Below are 16,398 nucleotides of genomic sequence, written 5' to 3'. Positions count from 1 at the left end.
GAACATAAGCTTTTATTTATATCAAGATTGCTGATTCAGTGAATCAAGTTTTGACGTAACAATATTTAGCGTAATTAACTATAATTTAAAGATTGACTCATTCATGTTATTTTTGGTTTCATGGTTGAATTCCAAAAAAATCTGTCTTCTTACTTTTTTTCTGTTTCATGGGATGTGATGTAATTAATCAATTGTGACCTTCATATGATTTATAAAACAGTATAGATTTGATTTGATAAGGATTAATTATTGTTGCTTTTATGGCAATTTGGTCAACATTAAGTTTAATGTCTGATTGAAACTGTTTAATTTTAGACGATGTGGCCTTTGAGCCTGCACTTTGCCATTATTAGAAATAATGATTAGAATTTTTTTCTATTATGACTCACAATTTTGCGAAAATTTGTGCAATACATTTTTCATTATTCTTATAAGAAGTTCAACTTATGGGTCATATTTCATATTTGCTATGGAGCAATTCCAGAAATGCTTAGCAGATCATCAGACTCGACCTTCTCCGATTTGGATGAAACTTTGCACATGGCTTCAGTATGGCAAATCATAAGTTTTGAATCGATGGAGAGGTCAATCCGACTCACGACTGATTTTCAAAAAGGGTGTATGTATTTTTGCATTTCTCAATAATTGCCTTTTTCAAATCGTTGTAACTCGGAAACCGTTAACTGTACAAAAATGGCGTACCAGGAGGAAGTTGTAGGGAATCGATTGGGCACTCTAAAAAAATATACACTGAAAAAAAATTTTGATTTTTTTCTCAATAATTACAAAATTATCTGAAAAAATTAGATTTAAAAAAATCAGGGTTTTAATTTTTTTGTGATAATTTTTATTTTAAAGCTGTTATTGAAACCTACAGATTGATGGCTATCCCATCCGTGCCTCTTGGAAAATGAAGAAGTTACAGCTAAAATAGTTTACGGGTGCATGCAAATGATCAAATTCTTCTCGTTGTAATTCGGAAACCGTTGATCGTACCAAAATGACGTCCAGAAAGAAGTTGTAGGAAATGAATAGGACACTCAAAAAAAATATACACTGAAAAAAAATTTGATCTCTTGATCCCGGCACAGTTCATTTTTCAAGAGGCACGGATGGGATAGCCATCAATCTGTAGGTTTTAATAAGAGCTTATAAAAAAAAATCGAAACCCTGATTTTTTTAATTCAATTTTTTTGGTTCATTTTGAAATTATTGAGAAAAAAATCAATTTTTTTTCAGTGTATATATTTTTTCGAGTGCCCAATCGATGCTCCTGTTCTTCCTGAACGCCATTTTTTGTATAATTAACGGTTTCCGAGTTACAACGATCTGAAAAAGGCAATTTTTGTGAAATACATACGCCCTTTTTAAAAATCAGTAGTGAGTCGGATTGACCTCTCCATCGGTTCAAAACGCATGGTTTGCCATACTAAAGCCATGTCCAAATCGGAGAAGCTCGATTCTGATTTTGTCACTTTTTCGTTTACTCATTCCTGGAATTGCTCTATTGCATCATTGCATTGAGAAATCGCAAAAAATCTAAATTCAATCCCGTGAGTCTAAATACACACAGTTCTCAAGGTTTTTATTTGTAAACAATTTTTTATTTCGGCTCATATGCACTTACGCTTAACGTGTCCGTTTAACAATAAAAAACATATTTTTTCTTCTGATCTAGTTGCCGTTTTCTTCCTTGAAGAAAAGGCGTTTTCATTGCTTTCCAACGAATGAAGGGGGAGCAGAGGTTCGCTATTTACGCTTCCGTCCATTAGTTCTTGATAGAATCTTCTAATGACGTTTTTGAAAATATAAGGAATTTTGAGAACGGCATCATTACACCACTAGGTGAATAAAAAAAGGTTTTTTTTTGTTTGCAAAAAATGAGATCGTCCATATCTTCTATACTATTCGAGATAGAGAGTTTATGTTTCATGAAACAAGGTTGCACACATAGAAAGAATCTTCATACTAAGCTTAGTGACTATCGTGAATACATTAAACAACCGTTATAGCACAATAAACGAATGTCAAATCATTTTACGACCACTTTCAGCAGTGATACTAGATATGTTTAGGAATTAACCTTTGCTCGGACCTTGTGCCGGTTGTGGCCTTTCTCATATAGAAAGGTTATGCAATCACTGTGCAAATCGACTCTACAACCGAGGCCCGGATGGCCGAGTATCAGACATGGGTATTTGACAAATATTGTCACTCAATTTTCTGAGAGATGGCTGATTCAGTTTTCACAAACAGATTAAAATGAAAGTTTTTATGATCCCATAGGCTGATATTGAGCTTATCCCGATCCGATTTTCGATTCCGGAATTACAGAGTGCACAAAAAATGGAAAAAATCACTCACTTTTCTCAGTGATGGGTGAACCGATTTTCACAAACTTAGATTCAAACGATAGGTCTTATGGCCTCACAGTTTTCTGTTGAATTGCATCTCTATCCGACTTCCAGTTCCGGAATTACAAGCTAATATGAGCAAATCCATAAGAAATAGCTCTCAATTTTCTCGAAAATTTTTTGCCGATTTTTACAAACTAAGATGCAAATGAAAGGTCTTGAAATTCATTCAAAAGTTCCCGAAAAGTTGATCCAGATCCGACTTTCGGTTCTGGTATTACAGCGCGATAAGCGAAAAATTTTCAATTTTATGAGTATTTTTTTCAGATGTGATGGCGAAACGAGGTGCAAATTTATAAAAAACTTACTGATAAATTCATCTAGTTGGAAGATCTTGTTAGTTAGTGAATATATAAAACTACTTTGGGGCTACTAGTCCCCGGTTTCCACTTCCGAAAGCACCGATAATAGTGAAGAAAAGCTAAAAACGGAACTCAATTTGATGTCTCAGCAACGGTTAAACCGTTTTTCGCGAATCATGATTCAAATTAAAGCTCTCATTGTTTTAAAAAAAATAATGTGCAATTTCATCCAGATCTGACTTCCGGTTCCGAAATTATATGTCAATGAGTGCCAAACTTTCAAACCGTCATACAAAATGACGATGCAAGATCGTTACCCGATCAGATGCACATACACGGAACGACCGAAATTAGTTCTGCGCCTAATTCGTATTACTGTTTTTGAATTAGTTGATTTTAGCAACAGAATTTCCAAAATAACTAAACAATTAGTTAAAATTGAGAATTTACTTTGCTGAAAAAAACTCTTATTTTTAGAGAATGTGTTAAGTTAGCGAATATCCTGGACACAAACCAGCAATATTTCAATCCAACACGAAATTCTCATTAACAACTAATTTTGTTATTAAAATCAGAAAATTTGTTTCTATTTATCTATCACCATCATTACTGAAGGACAGCACAAAGAAAACAAAAATGAAATTCGTTTTATTAACAAATTTATTAGCCAAAAACTCATGAGTAGTGTCAAAGCAAAACAATCCATTAAAAGGCTAAAAAGGACAGTCTTGTTGAAACTGCTTGCAAATTGTTCAGATGTTTTTCGAATGTGTTACGATATATCCACATATAAATTTCTAAACCAATATGTAAAAATGACGTAAACTCTTAAAGTACAGTGTATTTATTCAGAATTTGTGCGCATTTCGGTTTATGTTTTCCGAGTGCTTAAAGTTTCAAGTGAGAGAGTCGATTTCGCGAAGTCGAATGAAGAAAACAGCGACTTAGAAGAAAAATTTTCAAAAAGAAGTTGATGTTTTGTTTATGTCTTTTTCTCCAATACAACATTGTATTTATACCTGCCAATAAAGAAAAGACAACCGCGACTGAAATTTTTTTCGATAGTAGTGTGCCATCTAGTGGCTAGTAGTCATTACGGTGTTAACGTTTTTTCGGTGACAGAGCGCCATATAGCTGCAAATTGCAGAAACCAATTCAACTATTTATGTTGGTTGAAAACAACGTTTTATTTCTCTAATTCAACTAAAAAATTAGTTTAATGGAAATGAAGTGTGCCTTAGCTAAGAAATGACAGCACGTTTAATTGGTGAATTCAACTAAAAAATAGCCATTTCAACAAATATTTTATTATTATCAAGGGAATTAAATTAATTAAAAAATCTAAACGAAAATTTTTTTAGTTGTCTCAAGAATAATAAACTAAAATCAGAAAATCAACTAATTTTTTCGCCAAAATGCTGATTTCGGTCTTTCCGTGTAACAAAATCATAACACAAGTATATCAACAGTTGATATGTATAACAATTTGTGTTTTTTTTTTTGAGATATTTAACAAATGAAAACAGTTGAAAGTTAAAACTTAAGATAACAATATAATAACAAAATCGCTTATGATGTTTCATTTTCATTCGCAAGACTCCTGATAAAGTTCAATAATTGAAAAATGAGTTCTTCCGTTGCTTCATATCGAAATATAATGATCAGAATTTCAAAGAACTAAAAGAAGAAACCAAATCACTAAACATATTATTCATTTTATAAAAAAATCATTCAACAATTTAGGATTGAAACAATGCTAAAAGTTGGCTGTGATATAGTTTTTCTGTGTTAAATTTGCTATCTAATTTATTACCACTATTGTTATAAATGTCTGCTTTCGGACTTCTGTAGTTATATCAAATTCAATAATGATTGTGATACAAATGTTTCAAAATCTGTTACGATTTTGTTCCCGCTAGAGGCTTTTTTGTTATGATTTTTGTTATTTTAACAGCTTACCAGCCAAAAATATGTCAAAATTTGTTATAAAATATTCTGATATAAATTACTCCAGTTGTTATAATTCTGTTATTACCATCTGATCGGGTACGCATCGGTACGTGCTGGTACAGAAGAAGAAAACACCACCGTCATTGCGAACGAAGTACACAGCGTGCTTTGTTCAACTTCGTATAGCGTGCAGGGTTGCCACATTTAAATCTATATTTTTCAAGAAAAAAATCTGCAAAACTGTATGACTGATGACTGACAGCTACTTTTTGTCTAATATAAGATACTAAAAGTATGATTGTAATGTAATTGACAATCATATTTTTAGTATCTTAGTATTTTGCCTTTCTCATATAAAAATATGATGCAACCACTTGAAAAATTGACTAGTAATAATTGTTTTATACAAATCGACACAGTTCATCAAGCTAAGCAATGTTTGTGTGTGGGTATGTATCAATTGATGTCACTCATTTTTCACTTTTTCTCGAAAATAGCTTGACCGATTTCCACAAACTTAGGTCCAAATAAAATGTCTCATAGTCCCATAGGGTTCTATTGAATTTCATCCGGATCTGACTTCCGGTTCCGGAACTATAGGGTAATGTGTGTTTAAAATTTCAAACCGACGATGTTTCAGTGCGACGATGCAAAATAGGGAAAAATTCTTTTTAACTTGACATAACAGCTTACAAATTAGAAAGGTTATTTTAGTTAATGCCCAAAGAAAGTTTCTTATTTTACTCAGGCTTGAAAAAAAAATTAATTTAGGGTAGGTGATCTGAATCTGTTTGGTTCAAATAATTTATGCAAATAATATATCCTGTACATTATGTTGAACCAGAGATAACGCTGTAAAACACAGATACAAGCTACATGCATTCATTCTGTTAGCACCTCATAAACTGGTAGGTAAAATGTAAATGATTAGTACAACAATTCTCAACGCTAATTGATTACAAACGGCTTATATACACTTAGGTGATGAGGGCGATAGACACAATAGCATTGTAATTGCCGATCAGACATGCAATCAAACATCGTTGTAATAGGCTCAGTGTGGTTCAATGGTTTGGTGGTAGTAGTAGGTTATAAATTTTCTAAAGTGAAGAAATGAGATTGAATAAATACTAATTCAATTTCTTCGAATAAACTACTTTCCACACTCCACACTCAATGATACAAGCGAGTAATAAGTTTGGTCCCAATACTCACTTAGTTATAGAAACCAGGTCCTGCTGTTTCCAGAACCAACTGTTGCGCTATCTGTTCTACTGACAACAGCCAAAGCAACAACAGCAAACACATGTAATACATTTTATCTTTCTTCACGGTAACTGTGCGTGGTCCATTCATTGAGCGCTTTCTTGCTGCGGCGCTCCCAATTCAAAAAGGTTTCCCCGGCTGCTACTCATATGTTTCGCAAGAATCCGCACATGTGCTCACGATTTCACACTTCTCCTTCTGTTTTCTTGTCGATGTAGTTGCGTGCATGTTTGTACTTTGGCGCGACCTAACATCCAACTCGGTGGCTGGAATGCATATTATTTCCATTTTTGTAGGAGCCATATTTGAAAAAGCGCACTTTTTTCTTTAATGAACCCATTATGATGATTTTAGTTATGTCTGAATACATTCCTCTCTCCGGACGTCCAGACGTTCTCCGGTTTGAATCTGACAGTATGGGGAAAAGTTCTGACTCATGTCAAAATTTGAACGTTTGAAACAAAATTATGTTATACCTACTTTCGGTATGGCATGCAGAAGGTTTCAGTAAAGCTACTCACAAAGAATATCTGCAATAGTTCACTCTTACTAAAGATAACCGCCATGATGGACAAGTGTCTTCATGAGGTTGAATTTTTTTTATGACAATTTTCTCTTTTCCTTCTTTTCGTTAGGCGCGGTTCGCTCGCTCGCTTGAATCGGTTTTAAACTGCAACAGTATCACACATGTTGTGCCAAACGGAAGACCTTGGCTATGCAGCAGTTCCCGTGTTGCTAAGGATGTGAAACTAGTGCAAGACAGACACGCTATGTGCTTAAGGGACTCGAATGGGTGGATAACTCGAGCTACTATACATGTTTCTAGTGGATTTTTTTGTACTAATTCGTCCTGTTTACTTTGTTATGGTTCTCGTCCTTGCGTTTTCATCACTATTATTATGATTTTTTTTGTGGTTTTGCATATCAATTTCACTTTTACTGGTTTTCGCTTTTCTGTTTATAAATTGTTCATTTTGTCTAGTTTTTATCCTAGCCAATTTTTAATTGTTACATGGCTAGATGTTTCAACATATTTTTTTTTGTCACTACCATGAACGGATAATTTAGCTTTATATGGATAGCGTGAAGGATGCACTTTACAGGTGAAATTTGCCAACGTTCGTGCTTAATATTGTTGGGAGAAGAATTTCAGTGTATGTTTATTAGATGTAATAAAGGAGTATTCACTATGGATCAGCTTTGGTAAAACAAGATGCCCTATGTGACAATCATAGTTCCATCTTGTCACCTGTTTGTTTTTTTTTTTTCGAAATTCAAATAGGTTTTTTACTACAACCGACGTAAATAAATATCATAAGTTAACTTCTTTTTGTGCTAAGTTGTCGCATCTTTATTGAATGTTACAAACTGAAGTCAAAAACTAAGGATAAAAAATTAATAAAATTATTTCTTGTTAGAATGAAACGGTTAGTTGAAACCAAAATTCTCGGAATGACCCCTGCTGATCAGCAAATTGGTAGTTTATTCCGTCAGAGGCAAGGTGCAACCTTTTTTTTTCCTCATATAGAAAGACTTTAAACTGATGCTCGGAGGTCCAAGTGTCGTATACCGTTCGACTCAGTTCGTGGAGAACGCAAAATATTTCGTTATGTGTACTCAATTTTCTCGGAGTTTGTTAAACCGACTTTTACAAACTTAGATTTAAATGAAAGACATTATGCCCCACAACAATGATGCGTTATGCCCATTGAAATGTAAACATAGAAAAAAAGCGGAAAAATAAATATTATTGGTATCAGAAGTTATCAATTCAAATCGTAATCAAATAATTGCAATTTTGAAGCGACATTTTCGATCCTCAAATGCTACATTTTGTTTAGATAATCGTTATAAACCTATATAATAATAATTTCAATCGAAGCCTACCCAAGTAACAAATTTTGTTACGCTAGCTTGTTTGTGACTAGTTTGCAACCAAATATTTGAGTGATTGTCTCTAACATCTAACCACTTGCATGACTCAAAAAGCGCAATTTCTACTAGTTGTTAGGTCGGCTGACAATAAGTTGTCGTTACGTTGTAATGTCATACTGAAAGAACTTATTTTTTCATAACTTGAAAATAACTTGTTTTCAATTAAACTAGTTGAAACTTAGTCACCATCGACATTATAAACATTGAATGAATACAGAACACTTTTCTATCATCAATAAAAAAACAGAAGAGTACTTTAAATCACAAACTTGATACAAGGTACAAATTTCACAACGATTTTGAAACTGTCGAGCGGAATTAAATTTTACTTAACTGTTTTTTATGCGCCTTCAATCAAAATCTGTTTATAAAGATATAAAAAAAAAACAGCAAAATAACACTATGTTCAGAATGCTCAAAATTATTCCAAGTAGAGTGATTTCTCATCATTTTTAAATCATATATCATGAGAATTATAATATTATCACAATCGATGTTCAATCCCTATATTATTTTCTTCGTGTTTATGACAGTGCATAGAACAAAAATGACTATTCTGCCTTTCACTATTTTCGGCAAAAAGTAGTTTTGAAACAAGTATTATCCTGGTTTTATTTATGTTTCATACACTTCTTGAGACTCCATATTGTGTTCGCCATATTCGAGCCAACAAAAGTTGTTTTGTTTGCATTTTCGTTATCATAACGTTGGGAAAACCTACCGATAACTATCTGAATCAATGAAGAAATAATATGTTATAATCTTATAATATCTAAGTTATTACTACATCAATTCACAGTAACGATTTACATATACGCTTACGTATTTATAATGGTTTCGCAACGGAAAATAAACCTTTTTTCAACTAGTAGCTAAAAGCACAGCTGTGATTAAAGATATGTTAGAATCAAGTAACGATAACTTACAAATGATAGTTAGTTCAATGTTTACGTTATAAAGAAACACTGCTGTCACCTTGTTTTAACCAGTATAACATAAAAAACATGTTCGTGCTCTTGTTGCAACATAGTTTGGACTTCGTCGTATCAGAACTAGTTGCGGATTGCTACTTGGGTACGGCTGAATCGAGAGTCTTCCGTTCTGTGTTGGTGGAATTTGGCATCTCGCCATTACAGAAAAATATAGGGCCATCGTCAAGCTGAAAATGCGACAGACAGTTGTTAGCGTGAACTGGCGCTCTGTGACGGAGAAAGTGACCACGGGGCTGTGCAAAACTTTATGGAAGCAGCTTAATGGAAGGCTCTGTAACTCGCACTTTTCAGAAAGAAATACTGAGTGGTTTTTTTTCTTTTATTCTTATGAATTGAGCTTGAGAAATAACCATGAACTAATTTGTTAAAAAAAGCTCGATTGATTGATCCACATTCTTGCTTGACAAATGTTTGATGATAACACCCTTTGTCTCACGTGTTTAGTAAGAAATTATTGAGTCCCAGCGGCTATCAGATTTTTTGGTTTGATTTCATTGAATTTCAAGTCATGTTTTTATTTTCAAATGGCAACTGGATTGATGTGTGATGGAATCGTGTCAGATTTTTGCGATAAATTTTAAAAAAAAATTTACAGAGATACTCCTTTTGATTCAACCATTTTCCCCAATCTTCCGGGGAGCTGCAGAAATCCACGTTCATTAAATTCCAGGTTCTCATTGACGAAAAATAGAATGAAGCGACTTTTGGCATCCGCATCTGAATGAAACGTCTTTCCGTTCAAACAGTTCTGTTGAAGGCGAAAAAAAATTATAACCCGAAAGAGCTACATGGTAGATGAGGCATAACGTTCCAATTCAGCGTTAACAATTTTTGACGAATGATCAAGAAAGTACATGGTCCAGTACTGACCTACTGGAAAAACCAGAAATGGATACGTTCCTCAACTTCACATACAGCGATTTAGATGAAATTTTTCACACGTCTTTATTTTAACAAACAATTTGTTTTTCATGAATCAAATTTCTTCAAATCTTTGGAACTCGGAAACTGGTAATTGTACTAAAAAAAGGAGTTGAAGAAGAAATTGTAGGAACACTTTTGGATACCGCAAAAATATGCTTTTTCCAAGAATCATCAAATTTACTGATGATTTGAAATTGAAAACAAAACATATTAATTCCATATTTGATTTTTTTTCAGTTCGACTTATCTTTGTTCACTGCTTAAAATTTTGGTAGAACCTAACTTTATATGACTGAAAATAATATAAAAAAATATGGAAAATGTTTTTAAACAAATTACTTTGCATATTAATTATTCTATCGCATTTTTTTAACTTTTTCTCTTCCAGTAATTTTGACTGCTTTTGAGTAATACTTTTGAATATACTGAACTCCGTGCTTTCTAGTGTTAAAGAGAAAAGTCACTATTAACCAATTTATTGCTTGTAATCTGTAGAATCATATTCTAGTAAATGTATGACTATTTTTCATCAAGAATTAAATATTGAAAATTCCTTTTAGCTGTGTCTTTGTCATTTTTGCAAAGACATTAACCAGATGAATGTCAAATGTTGTTTTTATTGAATTATTTAAAGGAAAAGTCATAAAAATAAACATAAATAGTTTTATTTTGGGTGTCCAATCGGTTTCCTGCAACTTCTGCTTGGGCACCAGATTCACCAGTATCATTTTCCAAGTTATAATAAATTAGAAAGCATACAAAAATTACATTCGTTCTTTTTTGAAAACAGCCTTGACTTTTAGTTTACCGTCTTTTATTGATAATTTCTGTAAATGTAGTACACTGAGACTTTTTTACGCGGTTTTTATGAGTTTTTTCCGAAGTTACCCGTTTTTTTATAGTGGATTTCCGAAGTTATGCAGCTTTTTTACAAGGATTTCCGAAGTTACGCGGTTTTTTTAAGCGAATTTTCAATCATCCGTTTTTTATGTTTTGTCTTAAAAATGTACGAAACGTCGAGATCTGGTGTTGTCCCGAATTTTTTTAAGTCAATTCTCTGACACTGAAAAATTTTCAATTTTTTTCGTTTATTTTTAAACAGCCTTGATTTTTAGTTTACCATCTTTTTGGATGATAATTTCTGTAGTTGTAGTACACTGAGGTCTTTTTTTAAGCGGATTTTCGAAGTTACGCGGTTTTTTACGTGGATTTCGCGGTTTTTAAAGCGAATTTTCAGTCATCCATTTTATTGATTTTGTCTTAGAAATGCACAAAACGTCGAGATCTGGTGTTGTCCCCATTTTTTAAAAATCAATTCTCTGACACTGAAAATTTTTTAAAAATTTTTCAAACAAATAATTTTGGAGATTACACCCGATCTTGACGTTTTCTAAGACATTTGACATAAAAAAATCGATTTCGGAAATCGCAATATTGTTTCAAGTTTCGAATTTTATCCAACAATATATTTTGAGATTACATCAAATCTGTTATTTCATGCATTTCTAAGACATTTGGCTTCAAAAAAAGAATTGCTCTCTGCACAAAGTAGTTTTTCCCCAAAATTTTACCATATCCAGGGTTGTGACGGTCGCGCGAATTTCGCGGATTTCGCGATTTTCGCGGATTTGGCGCGTTTTCTGTTCAGGTTTTGATGCGATGACGCGGTTTTCGCGCGAATTTCAAGAAACGTCATTTCACATTTATGAATCATTTGTTTGAGAAAAAAGTTCTTTACAATTTCGCCATGATAAAATCAAAATTTACGAGAACGCGATTCTAGCAAATGCTTTCCTGAAGTGGACAAAATTTCGATTTGTTTTCTCCGATCTCGAGTGGTACAAATTACTATTTTAGCAGAGCTGTTTCCAGGAACTATACAAACTTTTCTATATATGTGATAGCGTTTCTCCATTCTTATGCGGAAATCGAAAGATTTTTTTCGCACTCAAAAATATTGATGTCTGATATTATGGTCACAAATTTTGTGTATGATAAAAATCGCATTCTTAAAAAAAGAAGAAGAAGAAATTAAAACGTTCATCTAGTGTTGGACCCGACGGGATTCCATTCGTGGTGAAGAGAAATTGTTCTAATAGTTTGTTAATTCCACTATCCAACATTTGCAATTGTTCTTTGCGTTATGAAATTTTTCCTAAAATATGGAAGAAATCCTATGTGAACAAGGGGATAGTATCCAACTAACTTGGAATTGCAGCTTTGTGCGCTGTACCGAAGCTGTTTGGAATTATAGTTCTGGATTTTATAACAAATGTAGTAACCTACACTTCCTTCATCATACGTTCTTTACAAACACGACTACAAGTAGATTCTATATTCACCGAATTCTCTGCTGCGTTGGACTAAATCAATCATCACATAACGATCTCCTAGTTGAGTAGTCTATGATTTAACGGATAATTTTGCAAATGGCTTCGATTATATCATCGTGAAATGATAGTGAACATAGGAGACTGTACAACTTCACCATTTGCTGTTACCTCTGGAGTTTCTCAAGGAAATCACCTTGGACCGCTTATATTTTTATTGTATCTCAACGATCTAAATTTTTCGATCAAGTGTATGAAACTAGTGTTCGCCGATAACTTTAAAATATTTCATATAATCAGATCTGCAGCTGACTCAGAGTTCCTACAATAACAGTGGGATGATTTAACTAATTCGTGTATCATTAACAAAATGGTTTTAAATGACACTAAATGCTCCGTCATCTCTTTCAGTCGCAAAAAGTCTGTATTCAAGTTCGACTATAATATTTCACAAACTGTTCTCGAACGCGCATCGTCTGTTAAGGGCATGGGTGTTCTTTTGGATTCCAAGGTAAATTTTAAGGAGCACATAGAGTTTACTATCTCCAAAGCCTCTAAGCTATTAGGATTTATTTTTCGTGTTACTAAAGAATTTGATGTACATTGCTTGAAGGCTCTGTATTGTCACTTAGTTCGCTCAATTCTCGAATATGCTGCTGTTATATGCCTACCTTATTACCAAAACGATATTCAACGCATTAGAACGATTCAACGCAAATGTCTCTAATTCGCTCTCCGACGTCTTCCATGGAGATATCCCTTAAACTTACCGAGTTATCATGACCGCTGCGAACTGATTGATCTCGGTTTGTTATATGTCCTTCACGTTGTTTGTTAGGCTAGTTTTGTGGCAGGTCTACTTCAGTCGCGAATCGATTGCTCCGAGATATTGCAATTGTTACAATTACTATATAAGCACTAGATTTAAGGAAATGTGTCATTTGAATGATTGCAATCTATTGATGCAAAAGATGAGGAGGTTTTATGCCTACTGGAGAGCAAGTTTGACAGAAACTAACTCCAGTGGGCGTTTCCCTGCTCCAAATTAAAGAATAAAATATGAGGAGGAAAAAAGACATTCAGATTAAAATCCGACAACAAGAGAAGCCACTGTCTCAGAAAATGAAAGCTAATCAAGAGGCAGAAAATAATTGAAACTGAAATTAAAAAGAATAATTCAGATCATCCTGATGTGATCTACCGTAAAATTCTTCTTACCGAGAAGGAATCTTCGCTGAAATCTGTTTAACTTCTTTCAAAATCACAATTGTAAGCAATTTTATTTTTACTTTAACATTTTCCGTACATCAGAGAGTATAAATAAACTAAGGACGTCGAAAAAGATGAAGAATAAAAATGAAATCGTTTTCATGGGGTTTCTCAAAGTTACATTCTGAATGCGGACTTATTTAGTGTGTTTATATGACAAACGTATTAGTTTTCGACTTCGCGCGGATTTCGCGCGTTTTGATTTTGATTTTTTCGTAACAACCCTGAATATCTCGACATTTCATGCATTTCTAAGACCCTTGGCAAAAAAAAATCCGATTTCTTTTACGCGGAAATCCGAAGTCACGCGGTATTTTTTTCGCGGATTTCCGAAGTTACGCGGTTTATTTTTTGCGCGGTTTTTACGCTGTACGTATCCGCTGTTTAACAAAATACCTCAGTGTATATTTTTTGTAGTTTTCAACAATTATAAAACCATTATTAATAGTTTTAATAAATGAGATGAATGTAGTAGTCGAAGGTGAATATGTTTGCTTCATGTATTCATTTGTATATCAACGACACTTCATCAATGCGGTATTATTTGTGTTGTAAAAATAAATATGGAATTCTTCAATCTGTTCTATAATTAAACAAGTCTAAGCGAAAGTATAGAGTTTTGAACCACAATTTGATTCTGATTGATAACTCAATCGAAATGTTACGTAATTTTTTAATATTGTAGAAATAAAGGTAAGCGAAATTCCACGTTTTGAGATCTGCCGATTTAAAAAATCCGTATTTGTTTCAATGTTATAAGGATCTCTGTTATTCTGAAAAATTTGAAAAAAATATCCTAATAAAAAAAACAAGATGATTCCCCACAAGCTATTGTTTCGCCAAATAACCGTTCATGAGTCAAAAGAATCAAATGTCATGACATCATTTTTTTCCAAAATGTAAACAGTTTTGCGTCTGCTTAGTGGTTCAAATTGAACTGTTAGGCGGAGTTGGCGGCTCAATTTGATCTGTATGAGCCGAAAGCGAAAGGCGAAGAAATCGAACCAGAAATTCGATTCCGCACACAAAATTTGATGGTTGAATAATTTCACTCATTATAAAAATCGTCTTTTGCACTTTTAATATATTTCAGACAGACTGTCATATCAACATAGAAAAAAATGTTTGTACAAATAAGGTTTCCGCGCGAAATATTGCTTTTGCCCACAGCCGGTGAACGACCATAATTAGGTTAGAGCCGGGCCGAAATAAATGATATAAGCTAAAAACAAATCCTACATATTTCAAGTTTATACAAAAAGAAACGTATCCATAATTCAACTAACTTAATACAAGAATTGCACTAATTGTATTTCATTACGATATTAATTTTCATATAATCTCCATCATTTCAGGTGCAACGGTGGTATCCTGGCGCGTCAACAACCAAGAGCAGCTATTTGTGAGGTACGTGAAAGCTTTTTTCCACTAGTTTCATTCAGTCATTTCTCGACGATTGGATGGCTTCTGCATGAATGCGCATCCGTTCGATTTTGATGAAATATGAACAATGGTCGGCAAACATAACCAACTGATATGGTTTATTAGTTCTTCCGGGCCCGGCTCTGATTAGATGAAGCACTATCGATTTGCCGTTCTTAGTAAATTGGTATTGAAATGTTGCTCTCCTACAAAAAATAAATACTACATGCGATCTAATGTTTTGTGGTGAAGCACACATCGCAGCACACGATAGAAGGGTTAATCATATTTTTTTGTGTTTCAGCATAAATAACTAGCCGAGGACAAGACCAATCGAAATATGTTGCCGCATGCAATAGTGTCCGGTCGCACTACCCGGTGGCTTTGGTTAGTGCATTTACCATTCGTTCAAGTATGCTCAGAGCAGGTGTAAAAATTCAACGCTCATCACAATACCGTACATCGTTGATGGCTGGTGACCATAGGCACGTTAATTACTTACGTACCACAATGTTTAACCGGTCGGGTTACTTTGTAGCTTTGCCTACTATGATGAAGATGATTGCTTCGAATTCAGCATACGAATGAGAAAAAAATCGAGTAATTCGTACTTCAACAATGATAGGCTCGTACAGCATCATTAAGGGTCTTTGTTGTGCCCAATTATATATGATGGATTTATTAACTTGGGGTGTTGTCATTTCGGGGAGACCAATAAAATTGTTTTGGCGGTGCAACGTTGCCAAAAATATTGCTTCGACAGTACACGACCTTTGTATGACAGCTTTTTAATGTGTATCTGAGCTTTGAAACAAACTCACACGAATTGAAGTTTGTTATTTCTAACAATTGCACGATAATTCGCTAAACATATGAACTCATGCACGATAATTCACTGAACATATGAATGATTATATTATATAAATTCTGTGTTAATGACAACCTTATAGCCAACCCTGCTTAAAGGTGGGGGATCCGAAAAGGTAAAACACGACAATGTTATAAAATTTCGTTGTCTGTTGCCGTTGGTTTGAAGCAGATTAAAATCGTCATCTGTATGAAAACGCCTATCCATCAAAATTAGCATTATGTACGTTTCTTGCGACATTGTATAGTAAATCCCAAGGGTACCAACACGAACGTTCATTAAATCTAGTATTAGGAGTTCATATTAGTGTTATCGTGTAAACTTAAGGAAAGCGTTGCTAAAAATATTTTTTTTTTATTATTTCGTTGAACCATATTTGCTAATTCAAGGCTTGTCGCGACAAAATCTGAGCAGATTAAATTTATAATAAAACAAATTTGCTGTTAGTTCAATCCCAGATGCATTTTTTTATTCATTTAATTGTACATTATTAATCATCTTGAAACTATTTACAGTTAATAAATTAGGCTGCATGAAGGAACTACGAACCTCTGAGTTTATTCCAACCATTAAGGTGAAATGTAGCGGAATGCGAAAATCGCGTTTTTGATCAATTATTCACCTAGACCGATTTTCGAAAAACCAAAAACACTTAAGTTTTCGAAATCAAATTTATCATAACTAAGTATTCTTAGAATTTTGAAAATTTGCTGTAATTGGTTTTTG

The 16,398-nt window shown here is 33.6% G+C and overlaps 1 protein-coding gene across 1 annotated transcript in view; it reads left to right on the top strand.

Annotated features, from left to right (window-relative positions):
• Positions 1–16,398, top strand: part of LOC131428379 (uncharacterized) — a 93,369-nt gene that overhangs the window by 18,298 nt on the left and 58,673 nt on the right. Inside the window, exon 2 of the mRNA XM_058592290.1 lies at positions 14,738–14,789. Within this exon, the coding sequence (XP_058448273.1) occupies positions 14,738–14,789 (52 nt within the window). The remainder of the gene's footprint in view (positions 1–14,737; positions 14,790–16,398) is intronic.

The sequence above is a fragment of the Malaya genurostris genome, chromosome 2, assembly GCF_030247185.1.
Source record: "Malaya genurostris strain Urasoe2022 chromosome 2, Malgen_1.1, whole genome shotgun sequence".
In the NCBI taxonomy this organism is placed as follows: Eukaryota; Metazoa; Arthropoda; class Insecta; order Diptera; family Culicidae; genus Malaya; species Malaya genurostris.
This window is presented reverse-complemented; position numbering and strand designations above follow the sequence as displayed.